Genomic DNA, 14,967 nt, shown 5'->3' with positions numbered 1-14,967 from the left:
TGGCTAACTGGTCTCTCATTAGCACCCCTCTGAAACCTTCATGATAAATTTCAGTTTGTGCAGCAATTTTTATCTCATTTTTATCGGTAATAAAGACCAGCCAAGCTTTGTGAATAGACAGAAAATTCAGAACAACTGGAATCTAAAATGTCTCTGTGCAGACAGCCCTGACTCCGAGCACCTTCTGTCAGATCCATGGCATTTGCCCTCTGCTCGGCCGCTAGCTAAGGAACTGCCCAGAGGGCTGCTGTGACCCAGATCGTCAGAGGTTCTTCCTTGCTGTGTTGCAAGAAATGGCAGGATACAGGAACCTCTAATTTCCACAAACATGTTGGTCAGCAGCTGGTCAGGCACATGTCTGATGAGTAGGAGTTGTGCAGTACATTAGTATTGTTATGCATGCTTCACAAGTGCATATGAAATAACTACTGTGAGAGGCAGGGTTATAAAATTTTGTGGGTTCCATTTCCTTAGAGGCTAGTTGTTTACTGCCTTTGAAATGGCAAGATTGAAAGCTGGTAGGAGTAGGCATGGTGCTCGTTTCCACACTAAGCCCTTCTCGTGCACCCATCCTTTCAAGTGGTTGCTACTTCATTGTGCTCCTCTGGAAAAAAGGCTGCCACCCCAAAATGAGTCTGTCTGCAGCCTGTGTTGTGGTAGTCATGAATACCACTAAGGGTAAGACTGAGGTCATTTAATGCCTTTTACGTAGGGCCTATTCCAAATGTGAACATTGCTCTCCAAAGAGAAGACCATTATACTGTGCTGTGCAGCCACACATTTTAAAGCAGTCATTGAAACCCCATCCAAGTCTTTGAGGAAAAAAAATTGGTAACTAAATCAGCAATTCCATTTAATGATGCAGCAGCATCACTATAAAACAGTGATTAGGAACAAGTTTAAAGGAAAAGTTATAGGGTTGTCAGTACATCTTGAGCAAAATGAGTTTCCATGAGTTGTGATTAGCAGGCCAGGAACACATGTCCAAAGCACTTGGACAGTGAAATGCTCTGAGCCTCCTCTATTCTCAGATGTATGTGGGTCAGTGTCCTGGAGCCGATTACTTGCTGTGTGCTAACTGATGACCTCTTTAATTCAAGGGCTAAAATGGACCTCACCCCCTGAGAAACAGCCCTTGTATTCAGGCAGCAGGGCTGACCAGAGCTGAAGCTCAGGGACGGAACAGCTCCACGTGTATATTGTGCTGTTAAACATAAAACTGAATGAGAGATTTGAAAAATAAATCTCATGTTAGCTTCTCCCAGAAGCCTATATTATCTGAAGCTGATCACCTCTGAGACTGGATTTTAATCAAAGAAATACAGAAATTAGTTTGCAAATTGGTAGCCTTAATGGACAAGGGTTTCTTATAAAGATGGGTTCGGTGTCTCCACAGAAGTCTACCGTGTTCAGTGCTCCGTTGTCTACTAGCTCATATGCCTTTCTTGGTGCACAGTAGCTGAGCACTGAAAGCTGTTGAACTGCTTACTATTATATATAATAAACAGCAATGGCATTTGATTCTACAAAAGATTCAATTCCTTGTTTATACGCCTTTACACCAGTTGTTTCAGTAGCCTACCGCAGGCTTTCATAGCCCGTAATTTGGGACGAGGAGCCAGTCTAACTTTCCCTTAGGGCTCAGCTCACTCCAGAAGTCTTTTGCCCTCTCCATTTCATGGTAAAAGTATTGTCAAAGTCAGTGACACAAATCATCCAGGACCTGCAAGATGCCATAAAGAAGAAGCAGCAAACTTACTAGACTTCAGCCAGTTCAGCCCCAGTGGAAAAACTTCTTCCTGATCTGCCAGGAAGCAATCAGTGAGTCTTGTGGCATCCTGAAAAACACAGCTCCTATGTGACAGCTCTGGAGAGGGCGGAAACACAGGGCAGCTAAAGAGGATAAGAGGCTTTTGGAAGGTTACCAGTGCAAGTGAGTCACGAAAATATGACTCACTCTGAGATACACATGCAAATCCAATCAGCGCTGGCAGTTTAATTTGCACACGTTATGTCTTTGAAAGAACTGCTATGCAGAAACTACTCATTAAAAAGAAAAGTTGGTCACTATCAAAGTGCATTTCTCTCTCTGTCAGTTTCTTGGGTGGAGAAGCAGAAAGCATCAGAGTGACCCAGTTGCTTAGTCCCACCAGCCTTGTCCCTGGCATGCTGAGGATCTGACTCCTGCCCCTCCGCATGAAATCCTGCCTCCTGTCTACCTTCCAGCCTCTTAGTTCATCTCTGCTGGCCAGGCTGGAATCTCTTCTGCTGGCAGAGGAGATGATGGATATGAACATTTTGCCTAATCAGTTTTAAAAAATGGAGGCTACTAGTTCATTGCCAGGCAGCAACCCTGTCCTGAGCCAAGTGAGCTCCAAGAACAAAAACAGTGAAGTTTATGGTCCTATAGTAGGACTGCTGCTACAATAACAACTTTTGTGCATTATATTGAAAAAAAAGTATTCGTAATAATGATTAAAAGGTCAGAAGTAATTTTGGATTTCAATAAAAACTGTTATGCAGGCAGTTTTCTCTGGTCAGACATGAATAGTCAGACCCCAGAGCATTCCAGTCATATGGAATACCTTGAATTAATGCCACATTAGGTGAAACAGAGTAGCAAAACAATGCACATGATATATGGGCTCGTCAGCTTCTTAATCATAGTCACTGGCCAGCCTTCCACTCACAAGGAAAGGCGGGGGTTCTTCGATGGTTCTTCAGTTCCCACCTTGCTTGTGCTCTTTTTACTGAGATTTGCTTCCACTTTCTCAAAATTGGTTTCTGTTTACTTTTTACCTTGTTTCCTGAGATGTTCTGCATCTGCAGCACCTTCTCCTGTTTGTCATGGTCTGACTTATACTTTGTTTTGTATTGTAAAACTCCCCCCCCCAATTATATGCAGTATCCTATGCACAGTAATGAGACCTCTGATTGAATTCGTATCTCTCTGTTTTCATAGAGAGGAGTAAAACAGAAAGCCAGCATACATGACCTGCTCATTTGAGCAAAGCAGACTTTATATACACAAAAAGGTGTTACTTTGGCAATATTCAGGACCAAAGAAATTGCTGTTTGTTTTCAAAGCAATTAGTCTATGCTAAATTGAATATACTACTGAAGATGCTGTAGTATTAAATATCTGGAATAATAAACTTCACTCAGATAGGTGTAGATTATAGTATCTGCCTAAACTGAGTAGCACTTAGTCCAACACATTCTCCGTAAACTTCTGCTCAGTAAGAGGTAGGGTATCAGATTATTTAGTGAATCCCTACACATCCTTCCTTACAGTCAGCTGTAACAAGCAAAGGCACTGTCCTGTGCTTCTGTCAGACTCGTGTCCTTATTTACATCTGTACTTTACTGTTTATCTGCACTGGTTCCTAAAAGGAGCTCTGAAGAGCATGATACTCTGCTGTGCACGCCGCACTGCTCTGCCTGTTCCTCCTATCACTTAACATCACAAGAGATTTAGGCAAGCACACAATTTACAGTGCATCATGGAAAGCTATCTTTGTGGTATGGCCTTTCATTAAAGGCCCAGAATAAAGAGAGTGAGAAGCTGAGATTTCTCTAGCAAAAGGGGTAATTTAATAATCATATGTACCCTTTTTCCCTAGTAACTGGGGTTTTTTTTTTTTGGGGGGGGGGGAGATTTTGTACAGAATACGCAGTAATTGTGCTTTCCTTCTGTTCTTACTGTCAGACCAGGACTTTTAACCAGCCCAGGTTGAATAATTTACACAAAGCTATGGCAGAAAAATCTATATGGTTTATTTTCTGCACATAATGATAAATCTCTTTTCTTTACAGGGTTACTTGATAAGCTGCGTGTGGAACTGTTACCGATACATTAACAGTAGAAACAATTCGGACGTGTTGGTTTACATTACCACCAATGACACTGCGGTAAGGATGTTAGGATGCAGAGCAAACATTATGTCTAATAATTTGCATTTAATATCTTTATTTTCTGTTCATTTCTGACTCCTTACTCCTCTTAATTCCCTTGAGAGTCCTCATCTATTGGGTGTGTTTAAACTTGAGATTCAACAATGTGGTGTGCAGTGGTTACAGATGGCATCTGTTGCTAAAATACTGGTTTTATTTTATGCATATAGTCTGATAAAGAATCTGTGTTAAAGATAAACTACAGCTAATCTAGTGGATCCAGGAATGACCCTCAGCTCTGAGCTTTCCAGGTACCTGATAATCCCAAGTCAAGCCATGAGCTGACGCAATCTGCCCACTGCTGTGAGGGGCACCCCCCATCATTTACACTGGAAGACCATCCCATGGCATGTCCCAGCTGGAGCTATGATCTGGACAGTACTGGGACTGATTGGGACCCAGGGCATGCCATCGTCTACAACTGCTGTAAAATGTGGATTTAGTTGCAGAGACTGTGATTTAGTACACTCAGCAATTGGTGTTTTACACCATCACAGAGATGGTCTAAAGTAGGTTTACACCAATGCAAAGTCAGTGATTGATCTCCCAGCACATGATGGTTTTTGCGTGGTAAGGAGACAGAACAGGCAAAGATCAATGTGAAGGAATGAATAAACAGATTTTGACGACAAATAGGAAGGCGTCCGTTCACTTCACAGTAGTTTAGCTCTGACATGAGTATTAGAGGGCGCTACTACTAAGCCATACCTTGCTCATTGTAGAAGACGATACAAAAAGAGAGTCCCTGGAAAGCGCTAGTTCTGTTTGCAGTGATACTTCTGCGGAGCTGCTGCACACATACTCAGGTCCACCCAAGCCCCGCACTGAGGACACTGTGCCAGATTAATCTTTGGGGTGACTCCCCTGGTTTATGTAAAGAGGGCTTTTACATAATTTACATAACAGAATTACAGCAGCATGAACTTAGTCCTTTAGATTGTCTGGGTAAAATTTCAGGACTGCATGCCTCAGGCTTTCCAAAAGCATCGGTGGTCTCTGCATGTTGAGGTATTACAGCACCAACTTGAGACCATTATAATGAATGATTCCTGTGCAACCACAAGGATTAGACAACCACTACTATTTTTACATAAAAATTGTAACTCTCACATAGCTATTTGTCCTCAGTACCTGGAGCTTTATGAAAAGCATCAGAAGTTTTGCAGACTATGATCAGAGCTGGCAACCAGGACATTTAAGTACAAAAATATGAGTTTCCTGAAAGCTAACTGAAAGAAATATTGCTATTTTGTTTACTGGAATCTACTTTGAGTAAAACCAGGAATTTTATGTGAAATAATTTTGACAGCTCTTTTGTTCAGCCCATAGGTAGTTGTAACAACTTCAAACACTGTTAACTTTATAATCCACACAACTGGCAGGCTTGGTTGTGGGAGACCGTCAGCTGAATTATTTATGAAACTAAATTTACCAAGGTTTCTAAAAGTTTCGCTGATCCCACTGTTGCCTTTGTAAGGCAGAAGACTGGTTTTCAGAGATGCCTGGTTACCGAAAATCTCCTTGGTACTTTTGTATTTACTAATTACCAAAGTGACCTGAGCTGCCTCATCATCTTTAAAGCATTTGTAAGTGCTTCTGTGAGGAGAAAGGAAGTCCTATTATCCTTTTTTACAGATGAGACATTCTCGCACTGAGAGTTTAGTTTAACTATGCTTATCTTTATCTTACAAGACAGCTATGGCAGAGAGGCAGGCTTTGAGAAACTCTCTGAGTTCCTAGCTAGTGCCCTGACCATTGGACTCTCCTCCTCAATATTGGCACTCTGTTAAGGTGAATATGGTCAGAATTTCGTGCTTTCGAGTATGATGGATTTGTTGTTTGTTCTTTATAGGTGAGATCAGTATGATGCCGTTAGAGCAGGGTCCGTGGAAAGAGCTCTTCTGGCATTTTGCAGCTAACTTTGCCAGAAAATGCTTGTTCATCAGGACAGGAAGGTGCTGCTGGGGAAGAGGTCCTCAGGCCCAGAGTGGGATGAGAAAGCCAGAGAGAAGCAGGAGGAGAGACAGACACAAATGGCCTGTTTTTTGAATGACTTATTTGGGATAGAGGCAGGCCTGACTCAAACCCTTATCTGACTGCCTCTCTCCAGCCAGCGCGTTGCAGTGAGGGACGAGATGGAGGAGCCAAAGTGCTCCGGAGCAGGCCCCTTTCTGCTGCTCATTGCTGAGCTTCAGTGAGGCACAACAGTTTGTCAGGTTAAATCCCAGTTATTCTCCATTGTGAAACAGAAGATTGTTCTTCCCTCTTTTGATCCCTCAAAGCATAGACTGAAAAAGATCTTTTTTCTATGTCTAGGTTGAGAGATCAGCAAAAATACCTATTCACACGTTTTTAAAAAGATAAACTCAATAGAATTGGATAAAAGTGGTTTCAAAATGAAGTGTGGAAGAACAGGGCTTTGAAAGTTGAGTGCTGAAGACCCTTGAGAGTTGAGGACCCTTGAAGAAATCACATGAAATTTTGAAATATCCAGATAGGTCACTGCTGTCTGTTCAAGTGTATAATATTCCCCCAACACTCAAGTGTACTTATGTATTAAAACGATGGGTTTTCATTCTCTTTGATGCTGGGAAACTTCTACAGGCAGGTCTGTTTCACCCTGACATGTCTTTAAATTATAAACTACATGTTTCTTAAAAAATGTGGGCCAATCTTTGCCCTCTGCTTTCAAAGAAATGCATCATTTTAGAATCAAATCTGCTACCTGAATTCCAGCTGAGTTGTAGGTCATACCTGCTGGGCATATTCTCATCTTCAGATATGGTTGTTTTGATATATAGAATTAACTGAAAGAATACACAAAAATTTCTGCAACTGAAAGTGAAAATCTAAGCTTAAATATGGGACTGGACATAGTAGCTGCAATTCAGAATAGGAAAGTTTAAGTATATCCCAATACCCCCAAAATCTAGAGATCTGCTTCCAGCTGTTACCTGCTACTCTCTTTTGTACTGCATAGTAAGTAATGACTCTTACCTTCACTCAGCAGCGCTAGATCTAAAAAAAGATTATTAGATATCCAAGATACTGTACTACTAAAAACATTTAGTGTGGAGTTTAGATACAAGCTGGAGTATGGGTGAGTTTACTGCTAAATTCAAAAGATCTGGTTTATTAATTGGGATGGTTAGAAATTCAAAGTCTTTCTGTAGTTACATGAATGTTTTCAAAAAAGCTAAGATATTTAGTACTGCAAACATTTTATTATTGTGTCTTACAATTTTGCAGGAGTGCAGTCTCAGAAATATATCCAAAAAATGAAATTTGTATCTTAGGTCTTTCATAATACTCAGGGGGGAAAAAAGTGCCAATAAGAAATCTCTGTGCCTTCAATAACACATCATCAGTGGCAGACACTGCATTTTTCCTTGAGTTCAAAATGCTGTATACTGGCAAGACTTGCACGGAAAATGGAAAGAGATAGGTAAACTCACATTCTCTAATAGCTCTTATTATCGGTCATTAGGTAGTCATAAAAAATGCTTGAACTGTAGCTGTTACGATTACTTGTTGATTATTGTATTCCACTTCTAAAAGAGAGACCCGTGTTTGATGTAAGATGAGACATTTCAGTTACAATAATTATCTGGTTTCTGGTCTATTGAAATCTTGGCAAAATCAAATTCTTTGATGTACCATAAATACAAATTTACCTATAGCTTTATCTAGATCATTATTTTCCCTCTTTTAAGTTTTGAACTAGAATTGCCTGATTTACCTCCTCAGCAATTGAAAATATATCTAAGACTTCCAATTTAAATGGAAATATGGCATTAATGACTGAGCTTTTCTAGAGAAAAACACTCAAATCCATACTGGCTGAGATGCTACACCATTGGAGAGAGGAAAGGTCTATAGTTATTAGCTGGCTGCAGCATCTGTGAACCCTTCGCAAATGTTTGGATTGCAGGGCCCTTTCTTAGGAAAAAAAGAAACTTCTTTAATATACAGCATTGGAATTTGATTCAAAAGAGAAGGGCGTTGTGGTTGTGTATAATTGGTTCTCAAAAGCAGAAGATGGTTTTGTAAATAATAATCAGATTATCTTTAATCTTACTGCATTTCTTAATTTACCACTGGCAAGCTGCATAAGCACACTTAAACATTATGTCCAAACTCAGTTAGGAGCATGGGTAATTTCTTAAGCACAGTTATGTGGGCCTACTTGTTACTGATTTGTGGATTCAGGCGTTACAGCTCTGTGGATTCAAGAAGTCCTTGACTGCTCTCACAATTAGTTTCCCCTATTTCTTTCTATGGGAAATCCATCATGATTTGTTAATTCATGTTATGAGTGTATAGGTCTCCACAGCAATATTCCTCTATCTTCTCCTTGGCTTGCCAGGTGGTAAAAAGCTACAGGAATGGCCTTCCAAGAGATGAGCTTTTGTGGCTTTTAGCCTCATAAAGAACTGTTCTGCCAACTCCTGTCACTGTAACTTTCCTACATCTGTTGGACTTTGTTCTCTCACAGCTCCTTGTGAGATCCGCACTACAGGACCTTCTCTGTTACAGCCCCCCAATAGTTATTATTACCAGTAATACTTCATTTAAAAAAATAGTCAGTTGCCTCCCTTCTTTCCTACTAATTGTCTAATATTCATACCTTGGAAAAACAGCAGGCTGCTGTACATCTGAAGTGTGGACTGTCTTAGTTGTTTGACGTCCAGCACAGAAACTGCCAGTTAGTTTCCCCCCAGTCAGACTGGTTCTATTATAAATAACACTCATACGTCTGAACTGTAACTAACCTGATAGATAGAGTTATCAGCTGCCAAATAATCTGATTTTTGTCACTCAGTGTAAGTAAATGATTTAAGCCATACTTTTTGCAAGTGTGCCATCTGGAACATGAATTTCTTTCCCACTGCACGCTGTGAATGCAATATTCCCATTATCCTTTTAAGTGAGAGGCTTTCCCTCTGTGGCCTTTGATCTAAGTATGACTTTTTATGAATATATACAGTGTGGCTCTGGGAATGGGCCACCATATGGGACAGAGGGACCAGCTGGTGCCTGACCCCAAGCTGTGGGAAGAAGTGACCCTTTGATGCTTTGGAAGCGGATAATGCCAGGACCTCAGGGTCCAGCTGTACACTTTAGTCACAACGGCCCCAAAGTCACTCAGGGATATGTTGTCATCTCCCTCCTTTCAGTTTTTCCCAGTACTTCCCTCCCATGCATTTCTGGAGGTAGCTGTATAGGGAGATTTTGGCATAGGCAGTAAAGTGGCTCCACCACAGTAAACCATAGTCACCTGAAGCTTATTTTTTCCACTTTTCTAATCTGGTATTTCTTTTTCCTACCAACTCCAAGCACATCACGGATGAAGATCAGTATTCTGCATTAATTTAAACTGTCACAGCAGGGCCATGGAAACGTTAGTCCAATCTGGAAAAACTGCCAGCCTAGAAATGAATGCAGAAGGTAACCTGAAGTTACACATTTTGCTCTGAATAATAGGAAGGGCTCCTTCGTGCTCTTGGGCAGCCAGACGATTTCATTTTGTTTATTTTTAACTCTCACAGCAGCCAGTCGAGTGGAAGTTTAATCTCCAGTCATGCTGCCAGTGAGGATAAAATGTAAAGCTGTAAATCTCCCTTCAAAGTGGGATTTAGATCTTTATGTACTTGGCCAGATCGCTCCACTGGGTCCTTTGAGACATCACATTTATCCACAAGAGCTAAATAACTTCTCTGGTTTTGCAGTAGGGCTACATTCCTTCTGTGGGCATGACAGCAAATAACTAGTCTGTAATTAATCTGCCAACACTTCCCTTTCGTTTGTTCTCCTTTTCTCAAAGTTACAGGAGGCCTGTTTGAGAAATGCAGAGTTAGGTCTTTCATTGCTGCTGGATGATTCCTTGAGCAGAGGGAGGAATATTCTTGGTAAGGTTGGAAAAGCTGTTCTTTATGTTATTCTGTGTGTTTGGAAGGCGATTAGTTTGGGTAGAGGAGAGAAGTATCCTTAGACTTGTGCCAGTTAAATAGACAAAAGTGTGAGAAGCAGCCCAGAGGCAGACAGACCATGCACTTATTTCTGAAGGGTTCTGTGGGACCTGTGATTTCCAAATATTGACCCAGTTTTGAGATGGTACATGTCTGAGTGGAGGATAACTTCGAGAAAAATCCTGCTTTAAAGATATTTGCCATAATGTTCCAGAGAAATCCTGGAAACTTGTCAATGTGCACCAGGTAGCTGAAGTCTTGGGTGGTAGTTTGTATGCAAGCATTATTACTAGGCCACTAGATCAGAGGCATCTTTTTCCAGTGAGTGGTAACTGTGAACATACTTTGAAGTGAGCTAACACCACAAATGAATACCCTGGCATGACCCTGAGCCCTTCTCAAAGCCTCCATCTGAGTCCAGGCAGAGGAGCTCCAACCTCCCCTTGTGGAAACAGTCTGACAAAATCTGCAAGAGAGAAAGCTGGTAAACTGGGAGGCAGAGAAGAAGAAGAAGAAGAAGCAGGAGCAGGGAAAAAAAAGAGGTATATGAGCAGAAATACACAGCACTTGAAGTAAAGGGGTTGATTAGTTATTAGCCATATGTAATAGTCTGCATGGGACCCAGAAATGTTGCTGTAAGGCTGAATCTGTTTTTCTGCAGCATTGCTCTTACAAGCTGGACTTGCACATTCCCAAAGCAATGTCTTTAATTAGAGAATCTTCAGTGGGCTCAAGTTCCACGGGGATGCCAGACTTGTGTCTAATACATGTATTCATTTCCTCTTCTTCAGTTTGATTTGGGGTTGCAGAAAAATATCGTGACAGTCTGCTCTGTCAACAAGCACCTATTCGGCTGCTCCAGCATTTCCCATTCTACCTGCAGTAATGTCTCACCCCTTGTTCCCTCTCCTTTAACCTTAATGAATAGTTATGTTTCTTCTTTCTGCTTGTTTTCCTTTCCCATCTTATCAGCTATACTCAACTCTTGCTTCCCTGCAAATGCAGCATTCCCTGTGGTCTGTATTGCTTCATGTTTGCTCTGTTGCTTCATGCTATTTGTTAATCTAATGTCTTGTAACAGGTTTCACCTATTACTAGGTAGCTGTTCCCAGAAGCCAGCTGTGCTGTTTGGGACAGGTTATTAATGATGATGATTTAGGACAAATGCCCACTGAAGTCTAAAAGTAAGACTTCCAAAACATCTTCACTTGTCATCTCAGTCATTCCAGTGTACATTTATGTGCAGGTTACATATTTATGTGTATTTATATACAAGTTAAATTTGAATCAAAATGTAGGTTTTATCTATTTCCCCCAGCAGAATTTTATTTTAAACAAAAAACATCTCTAGTTATGTTTGCAATTCAAAAACTGGAATTATTCTAATATGTGAAAAATAGTGAGAGAATTGCAATAGAAAGAGATAAATCTGTTCTCATTGTTCATAGGTTAAAAATAAGACTTGAAATGGGGATAGGTAAAGCAAATCTTCCAAATCTTTTTAGATTCAGTAATTGGAAGTGTTGCAGTGTAGGAAAAAATAGAGTGTTTATAAAGTTGCAGTGTTCCTTTATAGACCCTGTTTTCTAACAGGGTTGATTCATTACCATCTGACAGCTGCTGTTTTGTGGGCTTCAAAAGTGAGTTGAAGTCTTCAGTATAATTCCAAGGATACGTATCAGTGCAGCAAAAGCCGATGACAACTTAAGTCCTTGTTGCCAAGGATAGTCGGGTGTATAAACTGATAAACTCAAGCTGATACTGTTCAAGCAGTGCAGTGCAGCAGGGTGCAAAGATGCCAAGTCCTGGCAGCAGTTAGCCACACTGTGGCTATATAGCCCCGCAGTTGGCCCATGCTTATAAACCCTGCCCTTCTGCAAAGCTGCTCTAGCCAGAGGCAGGGCTGCGCTGTGCCACAATGCTGCTTTCAGCTCCAGAGCTAGCGCTGTCTGGTATCTTTGCACCATGTCCCTGTGCACAGCGCAAGCCTGCCCATTGCCAAGTGGTGAAATATCCTTGCATATCCCAGTTCCTCCAGCCCTGAGCCTCTGCTCCTAAACTTACCCAATACCATACTCTGTGCAGAGGCAGAAATAGTAGCAGCTGCAACGTAGGTGGGAGGAAGACGCTGTCGCTGGTGGTTCAGTAGGTGGCATTGTTCTCTTAGAGATTGCTTTAAACGTGTGCGAAGCCTCGTATCAGGGAGGAGCGTGCAGCTGGGCTGTTCTGTTGAGGGTGTGACAATAATCCACAAATCCAATCTCCTGCAGTTATTAAGGGCTGCTAGTGATTTCTGGACCATTCTTCCAGTCCATTTTCAACCAGCTTTAGTGGCAACAAAAGGCAGTGGAACAACTGCTTTTTTCCCAAACTGCCTTCTTATGGACATAGGACTTCCTCTGCTGCGCCCTGTCCAGAGCTGCACCGCACTTCCAGATAGGGTCCTCTATCTTATGAGCGGTGAGGAAAATGAAATACGCTTTAATGAACTCCATGACAAACTCTGCTTAATTTTAGAAGAAACAAGCTGAGTTGTCATTCATGTGCCAAACTTAGAAGATTTGCAAAATTCATGAGAGTTTCTCGTTGGCAGGTGCTTTACAAATGTAATTTGTTAACATTAACAGGATTTATATAAACATAGGATTTTTTCCTCAAGCTGTCAGTTCATCACCTTTTATGACACTAGAGCTTTGACATTTTAAAACAGTATTATAAAAATTCTGTTATAAACAAAGGCTTTCCTTCAGCTTTCACTAGGAAATGCCTGAGTGCAATGTGCAATAAAATTTAGAGCTTATATGGCAATATCATACCTTACTTTTTAATAGCAATATAAAAAAATAGTTGTAGAAAAAATAGTAATTAGTGCAAAATACTTGTGGAAGATAGAACCGGAGATCGGTCAACTCAAAGTTTCAGATTTAACCACTCCCAAACATTAGAATGAGGTTTCAAAATTGACCTCCAAATTTTACAAATGGCCCATTGGTCTTGTAGTGCCCAAAGACTTATATTGGGTCACCCCATATTCCTAGGCATATAGACAGGGAAAATGGTCCATCTGGTAAGATTAAGATAAGCCTTTCCAGTCACGCAAGCTAACGATTACGATTGAATAAGCAGTGCATTATCTGTAATGCAGGCACAGATGTGATAACAGTGCTCATAGGAAGTGACCATTCCTATTAAACAATTTGGCTGCCCCATGTGAGCTGTTAATAAGTTCTTGTGTTAGCTGACTATTGAGTAGGATATAAAATTGTAAGAGCAGATGAGTTTGCTATGAGTATTGTTATACAGAGATGCAGGTTAGTAATTAAAAAGCTCATCAAAAGATTAGTGCTCTGTCATAGTCCTTGCAGTCAGAACAACACACATTAACCATTTCTCTGCAGAGAGTATACGTCTTCCAAGTCACCAGTGCTGGTGACCCGCAGGCAAGTACTCCCTGAGAAAGCACATGCTTATTCACCAAATGCTCATTTTGAAAGCGTGAAGGATGTGCTCTGTCCGTACAAGATCATGATGTGCAACAAGAGATGAAGCAGAGGAGTCCTGGCCAAGATATAGGAAAGACTTTTGTGGCCTGAGGTGAACTATCCCTCCAGCCCTTTGAATGGAGAGTAATTTAGCCATTATTCTGGATGACTTTTATGAAGTTGCACATGAGGGGAAAAGACAATAGCTTCCTGAATCCAATTTTCCTCCCACACAAGAGCAATCACAATCTGTCCCTAAATATTGCTGTGTCCTTGTAATCTATACACTTATTCATCTATCTGGAGTGCTGAAAACATTCTGTTGTTTCATTATAGAAATCTATAAGCTCAAGTAATGTTTCTTAAATAGTGTTTTAGAGAGCTGGTGGCTTTAAGAAAAATAAGGAGTTTCGTCAAAGGAAAACAAAACATAGCAACTATAACTCTGCACAGATGATTTTGCAGCACTGAGGCCTACTTGTTCACTGACTGCGGTTATAAATTATCTCAGAGACATTCTGCTTCCAGTTATTCCATCTGTAATCATTCTAGTGTGGTTTCTAATGGAAATGCATACATGTAAACATGAAAATACTTCCTGTCCATGTTGAGAGGTTTCCTGGGATTTACTTGACAGATAACATATGAAACACTCAAACAAATAGTAACTAACTAACTAGTGTGTTTCAGACAAACTCTTCAAGCAAAGGCATCTGTGAATGAAGAAAAGTAAAACATTTCTCATTCCATATGAGAATGATTTGGCTCTGATATAAAGCTTTGCCCTGTACACAGGGCTTTTTTAATCTGAGGAGAAAAAGAAAAGTGGGCAGCTTTTTTGTAAACATCACCTCTAATTTCTTCAGAAACAGTTGCTTTGACTGGACTCATTTGAGCAGAGCAGTGATTTACTTTGCAAACAGCCACCTCTGAGGTAGTTATTTATAAGCAACAGAGAAAAAGAATTGCTTCTAGAGGGCAGTTTATCTCATATGGAAGAATGTACCTAACGCAAATCAGGTGGGCAAAAGTGCCTGACAGTGCACGTGTCTCTCCTGAGCATGAAGTAAACCTCATTCAGACAGAGGTCACCTACCTCCCCAGCCAGGGATGTGAGTTGCCCCGCTCCTGACTGTAATGCTTCTCTGTCATGTCTGCTCTTTAAGCTCTTTTTTCAGCCTGGACTCCAAACTCTCAAGTTGTCTAGTATCACAAAATTAATTGTGACTGTACTGCAGGGAAGCAAGGATGCTTGAAGGGAGGATGGAAGAGGGACAGAACAAGAGAGAACATGATAGAAGTCTTTAAAATCATAAGTAGCAGAGAGAAAGTAAATGAGGAGTGACTGCTCACTGTCTTAGCAAAATAACTAGGGGACATGCAGTGAAACTAGCTAGTGGCAGATTTCATAGCAACCAAAGAAGGTATCTGTTCACACAACACACAAATTAACTGAGCAGCACCTTGCTAGAGGACCTCGTGGATGCTAAAAGTTTACCTGGGTTCAAATACAGGCTAGAAAAATCAATGAAAGAAAAATTCTCCAAGACATGACCAGTAAT

The 14,967-nt window shown here is 40.9% G+C and overlaps 1 protein-coding gene across 2 annotated transcripts in view; it reads left to right on the top strand.

Annotated features, from left to right (window-relative positions):
• LAPTM4B (lysosomal protein transmembrane 4 beta) overlaps window positions 1-14,967 on the top strand; it is a 64,033-nt gene that overhangs the window by 37,932 nt on the left and 11,134 nt on the right. For both annotated transcript variants that reach the window (XM_026099826.2, XM_026099827.2), the window contains exon 6: window positions 3,817-3,912. In XM_026099826.2, the coding sequence (XP_025955611.1) occupies window positions 3,817-3,912 (96 nt within the window). The remainder of the gene's footprint in view (window positions 1-3,816; window positions 3,913-14,967) is intronic.

The sequence above is a fragment of the Dromaius novaehollandiae genome, chromosome 2 (assembly GCF_036370855.1).
Source record: "Dromaius novaehollandiae isolate bDroNov1 chromosome 2, bDroNov1.hap1, whole genome shotgun sequence".
Classification (NCBI taxonomy): Eukaryota; Metazoa; Chordata; class Aves; order Casuariiformes; family Dromaiidae; genus Dromaius; species Dromaius novaehollandiae.
The sequence above is the reverse complement of the archived record's forward strand: the minus strand, read 5'-3'. Positions and strand labels throughout refer to the sequence as shown.